The following is a 16,032-nucleotide window of genomic DNA, read 5'->3' as shown; positions in this document are numbered from 1 at the left end:
AACGACGAGAAGGACCAATTCTTTGAAACACTTGACACGTACAGAAATGAAGAAAATCTTGCCTTATACTCTGAGAACAAGGCAGCACAGATTGCTGAAATGCTGGGTTGCATACCAGTTCCTACCAGAAGTTGTGTGTCATATAGATAAATTCTGCTTATTGAGTAGATAGCCTTTTAGAATGGTGCTGTATGCGTAATATACAATGTGTACATTATACTAGGATATCTTTTACGAGTTATTTAGAGTGATAATAATTCTTAGGGGTTATCTTTTTCATACCGCAATTTGTGGACCCCTCAAGGAAACTTTTGGCTAAAATATATCAAATGAGGTGATAGATAATTTTTTTTACATTGGCTGACGAACTCTGTTGCCTGAATCTCTCAAATAGAATCTCACTTTTTTTTTTTTTTAAAGATTTTATTTATTTATTTGACAGCGAGAGAGGGAACAAGGGCAGGGAGAGTGGGGGGAGGGAGAAGCAGGCTTCTCGCGGAGCAGGGAGCCTGATGCGGGGCTTGATCCCAGGACCCTGGGATCATGACCTGAGCTGAAGGCAGACGCTTAATGACTGAGCCACCCAGGCGCCCCTAGAATCTCACTTTTGCCCCTTGTGTATCTCGCTGAAACTTTTAAAATAAATTGAATGAGCTCCATTAGGCAGTATGGGCTTGTGTTCTCATCATGCTTATTTACAAAAGCTGGTCTGAGTGTCAGTGATAAAATCGAAACTTAGTTTGAACTCAGTGTGCGAAACAAATTGGACTCTTTTGAAGTTTTACGTAAATATCTGTCAGAGCCTGGTACTGAGTATCCAGGGATTTTTAGAGCTGACCTCACTGAAGATTGAATTATATCATCGTAGGAGATACATTTTAACAGTGTTTTCCTTTAGAAATAAAAGCTTAAATTGGCCGGTGAAAGTACTTCAACTCCCTCTGAATTGAACATTTTCTGATAAGAAATGTTACCGAACTTGAGAATAAAAATTTCCTGTTGCCTTACCTTCAGGTTTCTGGGTTTTAATTTAATTGAATGGATTTCTGAGGCTGCGAGTAGAAGGTTAACATAGACAACATTTGCAACTATTTATGAATCAGGATTTTTGGTATATCGTAGGCAAAATAAAAGAGAAACCTATTAGGAGCTTCATTTGTGATTTAAACCTATGTTCATGAGAGCAGTTTCATTGTATTTGTAATAAGTAAGTACTACAACTTAAGAAATTCTAATCCCACTTTTTATCCGTTTTGTTGCATATCCGGGTCATTATATATAAGGTTCCCTCTGACGGGATGATTCTGCTGTTCAAACCATCATGGTAGCTATTTCTCAAGCAGGCAGCGGGGCTTCTGGGCTGCAGGGTGCATGTTGACTTGGAAACTTGTCACTGAGCTCCTTTCCTGGCTGCTTCTAGGACTCTCCAGGTCCTCTGGGGTAGCCAGAGCAGATGGGACACTCCTGGTGTCCTGCAGCTCATGAACACTCCAGGCTTGAGCTGGAGGGTCAGCCTGGCTCACGCCGGTCAGGAGAGAAGTGGTCATGGTTGGACCTCCTGGCATTCTCCACCATGGTCCCCTACATCCCCATCTTACACTGATGGGAAAACCAAGCTAAGAAAGGGCATGTGACTGGCCCAAGGTCCTCTCTTGACCTTGACCCCAGGAATCTGTACACCATGTGAGGTGTTGCGCTTGTAGATCTCAGTTGCTGTGTCTAGGAGGAGAGTTTTGGTTTATGAAGCTGTCTCCAGATCATTGGCTAGTTGGAGATTTTCCAGAAAGTTTAAGTCTGGGAAAGAAATGATGTCTGTGGCCCTTGTTCCTTAGCAGAAGCATTAAGGCCAGCAGAAGACTTGTTTACTCATGCTGCTGTACTTGCGTGACTGGATGTTTGTCTCACGGTTTGTGGAGGAAAGCAGTTGATGTGTTTGTTCTTTTGAAAACACTCGACTGAGACCTTAGGATCACCCCTTTCACTCCTCCTCATGCTTTTGCTTTGGTGGCCAGCCAGCTGCCTGCCTCTATGTCAAAAACAAAATCCCTCTACCCACAGACATAGTGGAGCTATCTGCAAGCCATTTTAAGGCATGTATTCAGATGTAATGATGACATTTGAGTTAGTTTTCATAGTGTACACCAGAACTTAAGGACTCACTCACAGGCGACCTTCTCAAGCTTAGCTACATCATTCATAGGTGATTTTCTCTGTGCTCTGCTTGTTTATTCTTTTTTTCTTTTTTTTAAGATTCTATTTGAGAGAGAGAGAGAGAGAGCACGAGCAGGGGTAGGGGCAGAGGGAGAGGGAGAAGCAGGCTCTCCGCTGAGCAGGGAGCCCGATGTGGGGCTCGATCCCAGGACCCTGGGATCATGACCTGAGCCGAAGGCAGCCGCTTAATGACTGAACCACCCAGGCGCCCCAGTACAACTCTTTCCTTAAAGTAACTTCTGTGAAGTAGAACTGCCCATCATAGAGAATGCAAATTTGACACTTTAATCCCTATTGTCAAAACGGCTTCCAGAAAAGCTTATACAATTTAGACTCCTGTCAGTAGTATATAAAGTTTTCCTCCACCCTTGCCTCAATCAAGGATGTTTTGAACAATGGAGTTATAAACCTTCAGCAGGACAGTCTCTGACCCACAGAACTGTCCACAGCGCTAATCCATACTCACCTCACTGATTCTGTGTCTTCAAGAAAAACAGGCAAGGTTCTATTCTTGCCCAGGGTTCAGAAGCCTTACCGGGTCAACTCTGGGCTACACTGTGGCACAAAGAACTGCACATACCTCAAGTGAAGACAGCTACTCCACATGGAGGTCTTTAGCTCCGGGCTCTGACCATAAAGCAAATCGATCACAGGTAGGACCCCTTGCCAACCCTGCGAGCCTGCAGCTCCCGCAGACAGATTCCAGCATGAGCAGCTGCTGGAGCGGAGGTGTATGTGCCTGCTCGTCATTCCTGTCCTCTAAGGGACACTGGGAACAGTGAGAGCAGAGCTAGGACTAAGGGCACATATTTGAACAAAAGGAAGTTTTTTAAACTAAAACCCACTGCCACCAATTGGTGTAGCCTAAGATTTCATGTTGCCAGTATCCTTAGGGGAAATCTGTTCTTTTTTTTTTTTAAAGATTTTATTTATTTGACACAGACAGCCAGAGAGGGAACACAAGCAGGGAGAGTGGGAGAGGGAGAAGCGGGCTTCCCATGGAGCAGGGAGCCCAATGCGGGGCTCGATCCCAGAACCCTGGGATCATGACCTGAGCCGAAGGCTGACGCTTAACGACTGAGCCACCCAGGCACCCCAGATCTGTTCTTTGTTAATACAGTTTCAGTATGAATACTGTTCAACACTTGGAGCAGCAAAACTTTTATAATTTTTTGAAGAATATTTCTACAACTCTTCCCTGTCTTCTTAAACAGAGGATGCCTGGGAAAGATCACAGCCATATTATGAACACAGGTGCCCCCACTGTGCTAGGTGTCATGCTGACCACTCAAAGCAGCAGGGCAACAAGGCTCAAGAACCCCAGTTTACCAAGCTTTTTAAATGTGCCTACTCCTGTGCTTCCCTCTTCCCACACTATCAGCTCTCACCTTCTCTCTCTCTAGCAGATGCTCCTGACTACCTCAGAGCCATAAATGGCCCCCTCCAGCCATTTTTGCTGTAAGGAGAAATTAAGCAGATTAGGAATGCAAATACATTAAGAATAAACAAGTAGAGGGATGCCTGGGTGGGTCTCTCTTGCTGTCTCTCTGTCAAATAAATAAATAAAATCTTAAAAAAAACAAAAAAAGAGTTGTATTATGTATGGACAGGAATGGCCCTCATAGTAGTGTTTGGTGTAGTGACAAACTGGGACTTTAAAAAATTCATTGATAAAGAAATAGCTAAGTAAACTTCAGTAAAAGCATATAGTGAATATTATGAAGCCACTGAAAGTGATGAGGTTGACTTCTGTCCTGTGATGGAGAGATGGCAGAGGGATTACGTGAGAGTTACAGATCAGTAGGTCATGTGATCCTATTTTCAGTATATGTGTGTGTGTATAAAAGAAGTACACCTTATATCATGTTTTTATATGCATTAATTTGGGGGAAGAATCTGTATCAGATGCTAATAATGATCATATATTTAGGATATAGGATCATGTGAAGACTATCATTTTCTACCTAATACATTTTTGTATTGTTTGTTCATAAATGGAAAACCAGAAAAATGAGATATTTAAATTTTACAACCAGTTTGGGCCCCTTTTTGCAGTCTTCCAGTTCTTTGACTTACTGGATCCTTTCTCATCTCCCTTTTCAGAAGGGAGCTTTTATACATTTTAAAACTTCCAACACTGCAACACGTCTCTCCCCCTCCCCCCCTTAAACTTATGCAACAGTAATAAGCAGAGAAATAATAAAGTATTAATAATTCGTTTAAAAAAGGGATGGTATTATGTATGCATGCTTCATGAAAATAATGTGGCAACCATCGCTGGGTGTCCACTACATGCCAGATGTTTGGGTCACAAGGGTGAATGGGACATGGCTCCTTGTTCTTCAGAGAGTTCACGGTGAAGTGAGGAGTGCGGTGGTCCCAGTGGAACTGAGTATAAACCTGATGACAGCCGCTAGCTCACGGAGGGCAGCCCGGTGCCCACTGTGGGTACGCAGTGATCCTGGTCATGCAGTCCTTCAGGGAGGACCAAGCGCCTGGTCTGGCCAAGCACCGTCCTAGGACGTCCTAGGATCCTGCTCTTGTGGAGCTCCTGTGCAGCAGGAGAGAGAAACGGACATGTCTTGAAGATCACGATCGGTGTGGTGATGAAGAGTCGAGACCGTGCGTGTAGGCACTTGTCCCACATGAGTAAGGACGGGGAGGTGCAGTGAGGCTGTGCAGGGGAGAGGGTGGGGGTGAGCAGCAAGGGAGGCTGTGGAAGCAGCGGGGCTGGCATTCCGGGTAGAGGCTCCAGCTGGCGTGGAACGGGCGGCCAGCCTGCGGCGGGCTTTCCAGGCCTTCGCTGCGAATGCCGAGGTGAGGAGTGTGGGTTGTGTCTCTTGGTGGCTGGCCGTCCGGCAGGATTTTCACCTGGGAAGAGATGCGATTGGATTAGAGGTTCAGAAAGTTTCCTCTGACTCTGAGGCTGGATTGAAAGGGGAAAAGAGACAGGAGTCTTAGGGTGTGATCTCGGGAAGAGATGGTCAGGCCGCGTCAGAGGGTGGAAGGAAGAAAGAAGTAGTAGAATGAGCAGGACGAAGGATTGTAAGCAACAGAGATCCTGTGTAGAGCAGGAGCTAGGAGAGATTGATGCAGTTGTGAAGTAATATTTTGTTAACTGGAGTCCATGTTTGTCTGGTGCCATCTAAAGAGTCACCACTGACCCCCTAAGGCTGCAGCTGGGGTTTTGCCCAGCCCAGCTTCTCGCTGTCCTCTGGGATATTGCAGAGCATGAACCTCCCCAGGAACCAGATGGATCTTTTGCACAGAGGTCCTGGCTGGCAAAGCTGAGGTCTGACGGCTAGACCAGGCCTCTGCAATACACACTTTAGTCCTTTAGTGTCTGCTCCTCCCTGTCTGGGGGAGGGCCTGAGATGCAGCTTCTTGTGTCCCGTCCTCCTTATCCCTTAGAGACTGCAGACAGGCCCTTTACCCTCTCAGGTTTTCCTGAGAATCACTACAAGGAAACTGACACAGAAGCAAGGGTAACAAAGTAATAAAGGTAAAGTAACAAAGACAGCAAGGTAACCAATTAACCACAGTAACAATGAAGCAAACATTGGTCCGTCACAAGGTTCTACTCCTTCTACAAAGTCATTGTTCTGAGCCTTGGTCCCTGACTCCTGGTTAGGCTGCACCAGGCTTGCTCATCTGTCCCCGGGCTTGAAGGTGCCAAACCGTCCTCTCCTCTGCAGGTCCTCCCTACCTCTTTCCCCGCCAAGGGCCCCCAGCCCAGTGCTAGGCCCGAAGGCGTGATTAAGGTACTCTGCGCTAAAGGTGGAGTGTCTTTTTCCAGATCCATTTGGGCAATCTGTGTCTTTTGAGGGACATTCTGTATAGTAACCCTAGATAGGGGCGGTCTTCTTGTTTCTTCATGGAATCACACTGGTCCTCAGAAATCTCCCACCTGCCTGCCCACTCATCCATCCATCCATCCATCCATCCATCCACCATTCCTTCCTCCTTCCACCCATCTAATAATGTGAGCTCCTTGTTGGAGCAAGCCCCTGTTCTTAGCTGTAAAAAAGTCAGGGGGCTCTCAGGTCTCCTACCAGTCTGACCATTCCGCCTCCGGATACTGGCTGGCCGTGCTTCCTCCTCTGAGGCCCATTCACTTTTCTGCACCCACATAGCTTCAGTTAACGCTCGCGTGTGGATGACGCCTGAGCTCTGCCGCTTAACTGGCTGTGTGGCCTTGGGCAGGTTACCTGGACGCCATCTCACCATCCTCATTTGGTAAACCGGGAATAATGACATACTTACCTCCGAGGCTGCTTCGAAAGACGAACTGAAATAATGCACGTCAAGTACTTGGCACGTTGGCTAGAATTTATTGCTTGCTAAAATCCTACCACTGCCACTGCTGCTGTCTTTTCTGCCCTGGGGCACTGTGTCCATCATGTGGGAATCCTAGGGACAAAGTGAAACGAGAGACCAAGTTTTTCTCTGGGTGAGAATCGGTCAAGTCCAGTGTGCTTGGGGTTGATGATGCAAGCATCAGAGGGCAGTTTTGAACCGACAGCAATTGAGGGATAGCAGCTGGGAAGCCTTCATGGGAGGGGGTGAGTCTTACGTAGAACTTGGACCCAAATTGATGAGAAGCATCAGCTTTGATGCAGACTGAATTGGTCCAGTCTTTGGCCTCTGTCCAGTCGAGAGAATTTTCATTTGGGGGCCAGATATTTCTCAGGGGTTGGGGGGGAAGGGTGTGGTTAATGCTGAGGGTCCTCAAACCTGTATGCACACCCAGGATTGTCTGCAGGCTCATTTAATGCAATGTGTGTTGTCTAACATGATGCCCAAGTGTTTTTAGATGTGTTAGAGTTAGCTGTCTAAAATGCAGATTCACTTAAGAAACATTACTGGAGGGGCGCCTGGGTGGCTCAGTTGGTTAAGTGTCTGCCTGTGGCTCACGTCATGATCCCAGGGTCCTGGGATCGAGTCCTGTGTCAGGCTCCCTGCTCAGTGGAGAACCTGCTTCTCCCTCTCCCTCTGCCTGCCTCTCTCTCTGCTTGTGCTCACTCTCTCTCTCTCAAATAAATAAATAAAATCTTTAAAAAAAAAAAAAGAAACATTACTGGAAGTTGTGGTCTTCTGTTGGCCTTTAGATATTGGATACTAAAATTACTACTTGCTACTAGATCGGTTGTCTGTAGAATGTTTTGATGTTAAAAAGGTTCCAAACTTGAAAAAGTCAGGATCTATAGATTTTGCCTGGTAAAACCAGAAAGTCAATACTGGCAGCATTCCAGCTCACGTATTATAGCTGGAGGCTTTTAGCTGCAAGTGACAGACAAACTCATATGGCTTTAGAATAAAGAGATCTTCTATCTCCCAAGATTAGAAGTCCAGAGGTCAGGTGATCCTAGGGTTGGTTAGCTCAGCAGCTCAGTGACCTAGTCAAGGACCTGGTTCTTCCCATTTTTCACTGTTTACATGTCAGCTTCTCTCTTTCATGGTGAGCAAATGGCTGCAGCAGCTCCAGGCATCACATCATTACACTAATGCCCAGAAGTACCTGTTCCTAGACCCTCTCCTGTCTGTAAGGTTGGAACGTACATGTGGTAGCCAGTGGAAAACTCTGAAGTAATCGCCTCTGAGGGCTGTTCACCTGCCGCTCTCTGGTCAAGAGAACAGATGCCTCCTGAACAGCTGGTCCCAGAAGCGGGAAGGTCTGGGAGTGGAGTGATAGAAACTGTGCCCATATCTGTGTCCCCAGCAGCTTTGGCCTGGTCAGCCCCCAATGGTGCTCTGGGGAGAGACTGGCTGCTTTGCTGGCATTTTTAAACAAGAGCTCATCATGTGCTGGCCTAAGTACCCAAGGGAAAATGGAGAACCAGACAGGCATGGGCTCTTCCCACTCTCATTCATTCATTTATTCGTTAATCTCAGTAGTACTTTCCCAGGGCAGCTATCACAAAATTCCACAGACTGGGTGGCTTAAACAACAGAAATTTATTTTCTCCTAGTTTTGGAGGCTGTGAGTCCAAGGTCAAACTGTTGGCACGTTTGGTTTCTTCTGAGGTCTCTCTCCTTGTCTTGCAGATGGCCACCTTCTCTCTGTGTCCTCATGTGGTCTCTCTGTGTGTCCACATCTCCTCTTCGTATAAGGCCTCCAGTCATGCTGGGTTAAGGCCCGCCTTGCCAGTTCATTTACATGAGTTCTCTTTAAAGACCCTGTCTGCAAACACCATCACATTCTGAAGGATAGGGCTTCAGTATGTGAATTTTGGGGGACACTGTTCAGCTGGTAACAACCCCAGTTATCCATTGAGTGCCAAAAGGTGCCAGGTACTGTCCTAGGCACCAGGGGCGTGGATGTGAGTAAAACAGACAAAAATCCTTGCCCGTATAGAGCTTACCTGGGGGTAGGGGTGAGGTTGTCCTCACTTACTGTTTCTGGCTCCTGTTCAGGACCATCTAACATAATATGGTTTCAACACCTTCATCTCCTAGATTCCTTTAAATTCATGTCCTGGAGTCATTCCTTCATCAGAGACAAAGCCCAGGGTTGGAAGAAACACCTTGTGGTCTAGCGAACAGGCATGAGGGAGAGAAGACATCGTTTCCAGTTGGGAAGGGCTTTTTGAAGGATCAGAGAACGGAATTGAGCCCAGGGGCCGAGGGTGAGAAGATGTGTGTCTTGGGTTCAGATGGTGGCTGGGGAAAGGGCTCAGGGATCATTGCTTTCAGTTGGGCTCAGGGCACAGGTGCTCTGCTCCTGGGGAAGCTTGTTTCTGGAAGCAGGCCACCCCTACACTGGGGAGCCGCCATCCTGTGAGTGCAAGCAGGGCTCCCCGAGACAGGACCTGCCCTGCAGTATCTTCACCGGCAGAGGCTGGGGGCGAGGAGTCACCTCCCATGCACGATTTGGATTTTAGTTGCCAGCTAAAATTCAGGATGCCCTGTTAAATTTGAATATCAGTCAAACGGCCAGTACTTTTTTTAGTATAAGTCTTTCTCATTATTTGAGTTTCCAAAAAGCAACGTTTGTGACCGAGTTATGGTAAAAAATTTGTCGTGTACCTGAAATTCAAACTTAACTGGGCATCCTGAATTTTTATTTGCTGAATCTGGCAACCCCAGCTCTAGGAGTTCCCAGATTAACAGAGGTGGTGAGGTGTATGGGGACAGAAGGATAAGGATCATCCTCCATCATTTGTTGTTTTAAAAACTTGACAAAGGGATGTTGTACTCACTTCCTAGTTCACCCTGCGGACCCTCCCTTCACAACCGAGACTGTCATTTGCCTTTTTTGCACTAAGAAACATCACAAAGAAGGCATAGCCTAGCGACATAGCCTAGAGGACAGGCTCCGTGTCCTCTGGCTGTCCACTTCCTGCCGAGGGCTGGAAGGGGGTGGGGGTGGGCTCAGCTCTGGTGAGAACTTGCACTGATTCTTTCCATCTGCCTCCCTTCTCTGTTGAGTTGGAGCAGCAGGCCATGCCGAATCCCTGGACCCCCATCTAGCCTCGCTTTCTCTCTTAGAGGGGTGTCTCTGCCGTGCCGAGGGTGGCTAGAAATGCACAGGGTTTTCTCGTAGCCCTTGGACTACCCGTCTCCTCCTGACATCCCTTCCCCTTCGCTGAGGACCGTCTGTCCTTGCCGCTGCTGAACCATTGCATGTCAGACAGTGGTCAAGACACGACCATTTGTGTTTTCCTCCTGGATTCCTTTTAGGTTTTTTTTCAAGGTCTTGTTCCTAGCAGTTCTTTTAAGTCGGGGGTCAGCAGGCTTTTTTCTGGAAAAGGCCGGATAGTAAATATTTTGGACTTCACGGGCCCCGTAGTCTCTGTGCCACTGCTCAGCCCTGCAGTGGTAGCGTGCCTGTAGCCATAGATGGCAGACACTATGCAAACCAACAGACACGTTCTAATAACATTTTTTCATGGACACTGAGATGTGAATGCTGTCATTTGTTGTTGTTGTTATTATTTTTAAGTAGGCTCCACGCCCAGTGTGGTGCCCAGTGTGGGGCTCGAACTCGCCACCAGGAGATCAAGACCTGAGCTGAGATCAAGAATCAGATGCTTCACCGGACTGAGCCACTCAGGCGCCCTGTCATTTATTATTATTTTGATTTTGATTTTTTTAATTTTTTTTATTTTAACCATTTCAAAATGTAAAGACCGTTCTTAGCTCCTGGGTCATACAAAAAGAGATGGTGGGTCAAAATGGGCCTGTCAGCTCTCGTTGGGCAACTCTGTTCCAAGTCAGCAGCAGAGTGCTCAAGCTCCCTGCTTGGGAGTCGGATGGCTTCTTGCCCTGAGGTCACAGCCTCTCTTGCTCCCGGGTGACCAACTGGGTTGGGATCTGAAGCAGGATCTTTCAGCTCTCTCCAGGGCAGGTACAGACCCACATCCCATAGTTGGCTGTACTGAATGGTTTCTGAGTGAATTTGTAAATTTTCTTTAGAGAATGAGCCATTGCCAGTCAAGTCTGCCCATATGGTCAGTATTGTACTGAATGCCGTTTATAGTGATCATAGGCTACAATATCAGGAGTAATTTCGAGCTAATAAATAAGTAAGCAGCAGAACTGAATATGGGACAATTATAGGTCTCTGTGATCATGCTGCCTTCCATATCCAGCTATGTGTGTACCTTTGGTATTACGTTTCCAAATGGAAAGATCAGATTAGGTTTGACTTTCTGTCACCAGATGGGGTCTAGCGGCACCTGCTAGACATGGGTCAGGAGGCAGGGCCTTTCATCCCTGGGTGTCCTGACTGATGGAGGTTTCGTGTTTTATGGATGTAAGATGTGCTGGGTGAGGTGGACAATGGAATTACACTTCCTGCAGAAATCACTCCTGGCCCGAGAATCAAGTTTGCACGTGTGCCCTGTAGCACTCGTTCTTGCCGAATGCTGCGAGATGGGGTGGTTATTAGGTTATGTCAAAGTGGTGTTTGCCTTAATACACGATCCTCCAGCAGTAACCCAATAACGGGAGGTGGGTGGGGGGAGGTGACCTGCATGTTTCTGAAAGTTGGAAGCATCTGGAAGTCAAGGAGGCTTTGTGTGGTATTATCAGTGAGCTGGGAGGGTTCTGTACCCCACCTCTCACCCCAAGTCCATGGCAGGCTTGAATCCACTAACATGGGGATGTCTTTCGAGGCAGTGAGCAGCATCTGGGCTCACATCGCCTGGCTCCTGTCTCACCACTGGTTTCCAGCTCTTTGCTTTTGGGCAAATTACTTAACCTTGCTGTTTCCAGAATTGTACGGTGCGGGTATTAATAGGAGTACCTGCCTCGTAGGGCTGTTGTAAGAGTAAAATGAGTTAATGTATGTAAAGTGTTTAGAACCATGCCTGGCTCATATGCATCTTTATTGAGATATAGGAGGAAGAAGTGGCTTTCTTTTCCCCCTAACCTCATGCTTTGTGAGGTGGGGTAAGTACGGCTCTGGTAGTCATAGCTCAAAATAAGCTCACAACCGTACCGTGTCCTCCCACTATCTCTCATACAGAGCTGCCTGAACATACCTGGGAAAGATAAATCCTTGTGCTTCATGGATGATGCTTGGCCCCGGCATGACCTAAGGCTGAGATGCTGCACCTGTCACCTGTTGGCTGTGGGGACAGATTCCTCACCTCTCAGGGTATGAAACAGAGATAAGCAGGCATCCCCCCCCAACCCACCCCCCCACAGGACTGTCTTGGGGCGTCAAAGAAGAAGAAAGTGGAAGTGATTTAAGCTGTACAGTTCAGAGGGAAGGCACAGGTGATGTTACCATCCTCTTCCTCACTGTCCTTGTGTAGCCCCTGGCCTCCCCCCCCACCCAAGCTCTTGTGGGTCAGGGGCTTTGGTGTCAGGTTTATAGAGTCATGTGGTTCTTCTGTAAAGATTTTGATGTTCTCCCACTTCCTTTTCAGATAGCATTATCAACATAATTCACCTGTGGAGTTGTGTAAGAATAACATTTTGATTTTGTGTAGGGGTATTTTTGAATCCTGTTTCTTTTCTTTTCTTTTCTTTTTTTTTCTCTAAATTACACTCTTATTTTATCCCCGTAGGGTTCTCAAGTAGAGTCCAAGGCCAGCCTATAGTCAGATGCTTTTCTACATTTGTTTTATTGCAATCCAGGTTTTTTTAAAATGGAGACATTTCATCAAATCCCATTATCCTCTGCACTAATGTTACCTTATTTAAGTATCTTCCTCTACCTGAATTTGGGTTGAATAGTCTGAATTTTACTTCCGTAGGCTTTACACGTATCATTATGTTCAATTAAGGGCAGCTCTCTAACTTTTAAGAGTTTGAAAGCTTTGCCCTGGGGTGTTCTTGGGAGTCCGAGGATGTTCTTGGGGGTTCTGACCATCTTCTGAACAGCCACCTCTGAGTTGTGTGGTTGCTGTCTGAGATTTTCAGGGCTGGGGACAGCTACTTCCTGGCCTGGATCATCCCACGCTCCCTCCTCCCGCCCTCTCCAAGAGCAGCAACCCGTGTTTGCTGACTCTGAACAGAGTAAAATGAGAGCAGTCTGGGGAGTGATGAAGATGCCTGGGGGTCTTCAACTCTGTCTGGAGGAGGAGGAGGGGCTGTGTGGCGCATTCTGAAGGATGTCCTTGTCCCCCAGTGGGATGTGAGGAGAGTGTCGGCAGATACCACTCACATTAACGAGGGTAAGACATTGCCCCACAAGTTCCCCGAGAGGGAGATGCTGCTGCTGAGGCAGCCTCAGGCCTTGCTGAGGGCAGGCTGTGGTAGCCTCCAGCCACGTTGCATACCCGTCGAGCTCTCAGACCCTGTGGTACGCTGCTCATTCCAGATGGCTTCCCAGCACATCTCCTCTCCTCTCCCACTTCCACTTTTTTGGCTCAAAGGCCAGGCCAGGCACAAGGATTCTTTTGCGCTGAAAAGAACAAGCAGTGCTGAGATAAATCTTAGCAACCTTTTCAGAATTGGATCTGGGAGAAGCTCTGGGTTGGAGGTAGGGTGGGGTATTGGTTTAAATTGCAAAGGGCTTGACCAGCTCCACCAGTCTTGAGCTAAGAGCTCTGAGACTCTGTGACTTGAGAATTATGCCTTGGGAAATAAACAGAGGATAGAGGCTCCCCAAAGAGGCGAGGGCATGCCTGGAGGGAGGAATGCATGCCAGGTAGCATTGCCTACAGTGGAAATTCGAACCCTTCTGCTTCGCAAGCCCAGGGTGTTTTGGTGGATGGAACAGGCTGTGGTTTCCATAATCTGAAAACTCCTCAAGGCATGACTGAGTTTTTGCATTTCCAGAGCCTGTTGCTCCATGAGTGGTTACTGAAGCAGTTTGAATTATAGATTTCTCTTCTTTGGCTTTCCGGAAAGGATCTTTGAAATCTCACTTCTTCATTTTGCAGGGGCCCAGACAGGCTAAGTAGCCTTCCAGATCTCAGGCAGTGATTGGCTGAGGTGGAGCTCCAACCCCCCAGCTTCTCCTCCTAGTGAGGGGCATTTCTCATCATATCATGGTGCTCTCCTAATTAAATTCTAGGCAATGTCTATGGCCTGCTTAATTTCTAATTAGATGACTTTATGGATCAATTTGCATTTAATGTTAAATCTAATGTGGAAATCATTAAAAAGTTAGATCCCTGGGGAGAGGAATAGGTACTAACTCCATGCCTATTAAAAATGACAAGTCTCTGCCCTGTGTTAATATGTGAAGCTTTTTATGCGGAATGGGAAAACATTAGTAGAGAATGCAGACCCTCCAGGTGGTCTTTGTGCTTGCGAATTGGGGAAACATGTCATGTTCAGATCAGATTTTACAGGGCCCCTGCTAGCTGTTCCAACAGGAATCCCTTTCTATACCTTTACCGTGTGCCCACCCTGTGTTAGGTCCATTCAGGGATTGTCCTATTTAGTCCTCAGAACAGCTCCATGAGGGAAGCTTTTTACTACTCCCCTCTCTAGTGGAGGATGCTGAGGCTCGAGAGATGAAGGTCTTGAGGTCAGCAAATGGTAAAGGCAGGACTTGAATCCAGGCCAGCTTGATTTCAGAGTCAGCCTTTGAGTTGCCTGTGAGGTGGCCCCCCCTGGGGGTGCACAGCGATTCTACCTGACAGAATGCTGCAGGGCTCGGAGGGTGATGTCCGTCCGTCTGTCGGATTCTGAAGTGTCTGCAGCTGCTGGTGATTTGGGGGCGGTGTGAGTGCTGCCATTACTGCTTGAAGGCAGAGAGATGGGCCCCACGATGACCAGCTGGGACTCACTGTCTAAAGAGGCGCTTGCTAGCAAGGGCCACCCCCTGTGCACACCTTGGCTGAGGCCAGCCTGGCGCCTCCTCTGGAAGCACCTGCGATCTTTGTGTGGCTTTCCTTGGGACTGTGGCTCCTTGAAGGGACATTATTTTAGACTTACATTTCTTTCATCCTCTGGTTTTCTGTGTTTGACTATCCTCTACTTAGACTGTAAAGAATAAGGTTTTGAATCCCGTGTCTCTTCCTTACTGCCGGTGTCTTAGGGCAAACCATTTAGTCCTAGTTCCTTGTTACTAGTCTACTTGATGTAGTTGTGAGGTTTCCTTGAGGACTCATGAGTGTGGAAGCACCGGGCCCAGGGCACGGTGTGCACTCGGTTGAGAAGCTGCCTGTTTCCTGCTCCTCGTAGGAACGGCATCCATTTATGATCGAGATGACTGGATCCGGGAGCATTCACTTTTTTTGTCTGCCTCTTGCTGGTGTCTGCTGTTCATTTCCTCAACTACTGTCTACAAGTGCACAGGACCCCAGGCCCGATTCGAGTGGCTGGGGCCACCGTGACACTGCGCAGAACAAGAGGGAGGATCTACGCCCACCCCCCGTGTCACGGAGCTTACACAGCGTGGGCAAACAGATACTAAATACAGTGGGATGCAGACACTACATACTACCTGCTTATTCATTCGTTCACTCATTTTTTCAGCAAGCATGTTGAGCACTTAACTGTGCTTCCAGCATTATGCTAAACACAGGGCATGTGAAATCGGATACTATCTGGTTGCTCAGGAATTGTTTTGCCAGAAAAAAATGTGTCTGAGAAACACAGGTCACTCTCTTGTGTTCTATCTAACACTTTAACTTTGAGGTTAAGTGCTCTTTGAGCAAGTATAGGCTTCTAAATGTTTTTTTCCTCCACATCCGGCAGATTTTCTTTTTCGTCTTAGGGGGAGATGGACATTTGAGTTTGGGTGTTTGGACTTGGCAGGTGTTTGCATGATTCTTAGACTAATGTTCTCAATTATCCCCATGCCTAAAGAATTGCCTGGGCGGCTCGTGAAATTCACATTCAGGTACTTCAGTCCCAGATACTCTCTGATTCGCTAGGTTTGGGTTGGGGCTTTAACCTGCAGTGCAGGTGTGTTGGATGCAGATGATCTATGAACCAGATGCAGGTGGTCAGATTCACATAGTTCTGAAAGTAAGTGTTCATCTCTTTGTTTTATTGAGGAGGAGACTGTTTCCCAGAGAAGGAAGGTACCTTGGAATTAGAGGCCACAATAGTAGACAAGATGGGCCAGGGCTTTCGAGCAAAGTAGTCTGGAGGCTCATCCTCTGTCTGTCATCTGGTAGTGTCAGACAGCCTTGGATCAGTCGTGTGGCTTCTCTGAGCATCCCTTTCCCGGTCAGCCTGCTTTGCTGGCTAAGCGATGTGATTGGAGGGCCCCAGGCAGAGCACAGGATGGAGACTCTGTATTGTCCCATGCCCAAAACTAGCATATTGGTTTCCCAGATTCCTCATTCATCCTTTTGAGTCTGAGTTGAGCTGCATATACACCCTGTGAATTCTCTTTATTTCACAAAATAAAATGCTGTAACCACAATAAAGGAAATGAAACAAAAGAAAAAAGTTCACCCATAAGCT

General features: G+C 47.2%; 1 protein-coding gene across 10 annotated transcripts in view; it reads left to right on the top strand.

Moving 5' to 3' along the window:
* The window catches only part of TEAD1 (TEA domain transcription factor 1), a 261,044-nt gene that overhangs the window by 32,835 nt on the left and 212,177 nt on the right, over positions 1-16,032 (top strand). For 3 of the 10 annotated variants that reach the window (XM_081798574.1, XM_081798572.1, XM_081798569.1), the window contains exon 1: positions 11,693-11,812. The exons of 2 other annotated variants lie outside the window; for them this stretch is intronic. In XM_081798574.1, the coding sequence (XP_081654700.1) occupies positions 11,723-11,812 (90 nt within the window). In that variant the 5' untranslated portion in view covers positions 11,693-11,722. Of the gene's footprint in view, positions 1-11,680; positions 11,813-16,032 lie in introns of those variants that run through there. 5 more of the 10 variants (XM_081798576.1, XM_081798573.1, XM_081798571.1 and 2 more) reach the window with 3 other exon arrangements.

Source organism: Leptonychotes weddellii, chromosome 11 (genome assembly GCF_054177405.1).
Source record: "Leptonychotes weddellii isolate Sample4059 chromosome 11, ASM5417740v2, whole genome shotgun sequence".
In the NCBI taxonomy this organism is placed as follows: Eukaryota; Metazoa; Chordata; class Mammalia; order Carnivora; family Phocidae; genus Leptonychotes; species Leptonychotes weddellii.
Note: the sequence above shows the minus strand (reverse complement) of the source record. Positions and strands in the feature narration are given on the sequence as shown.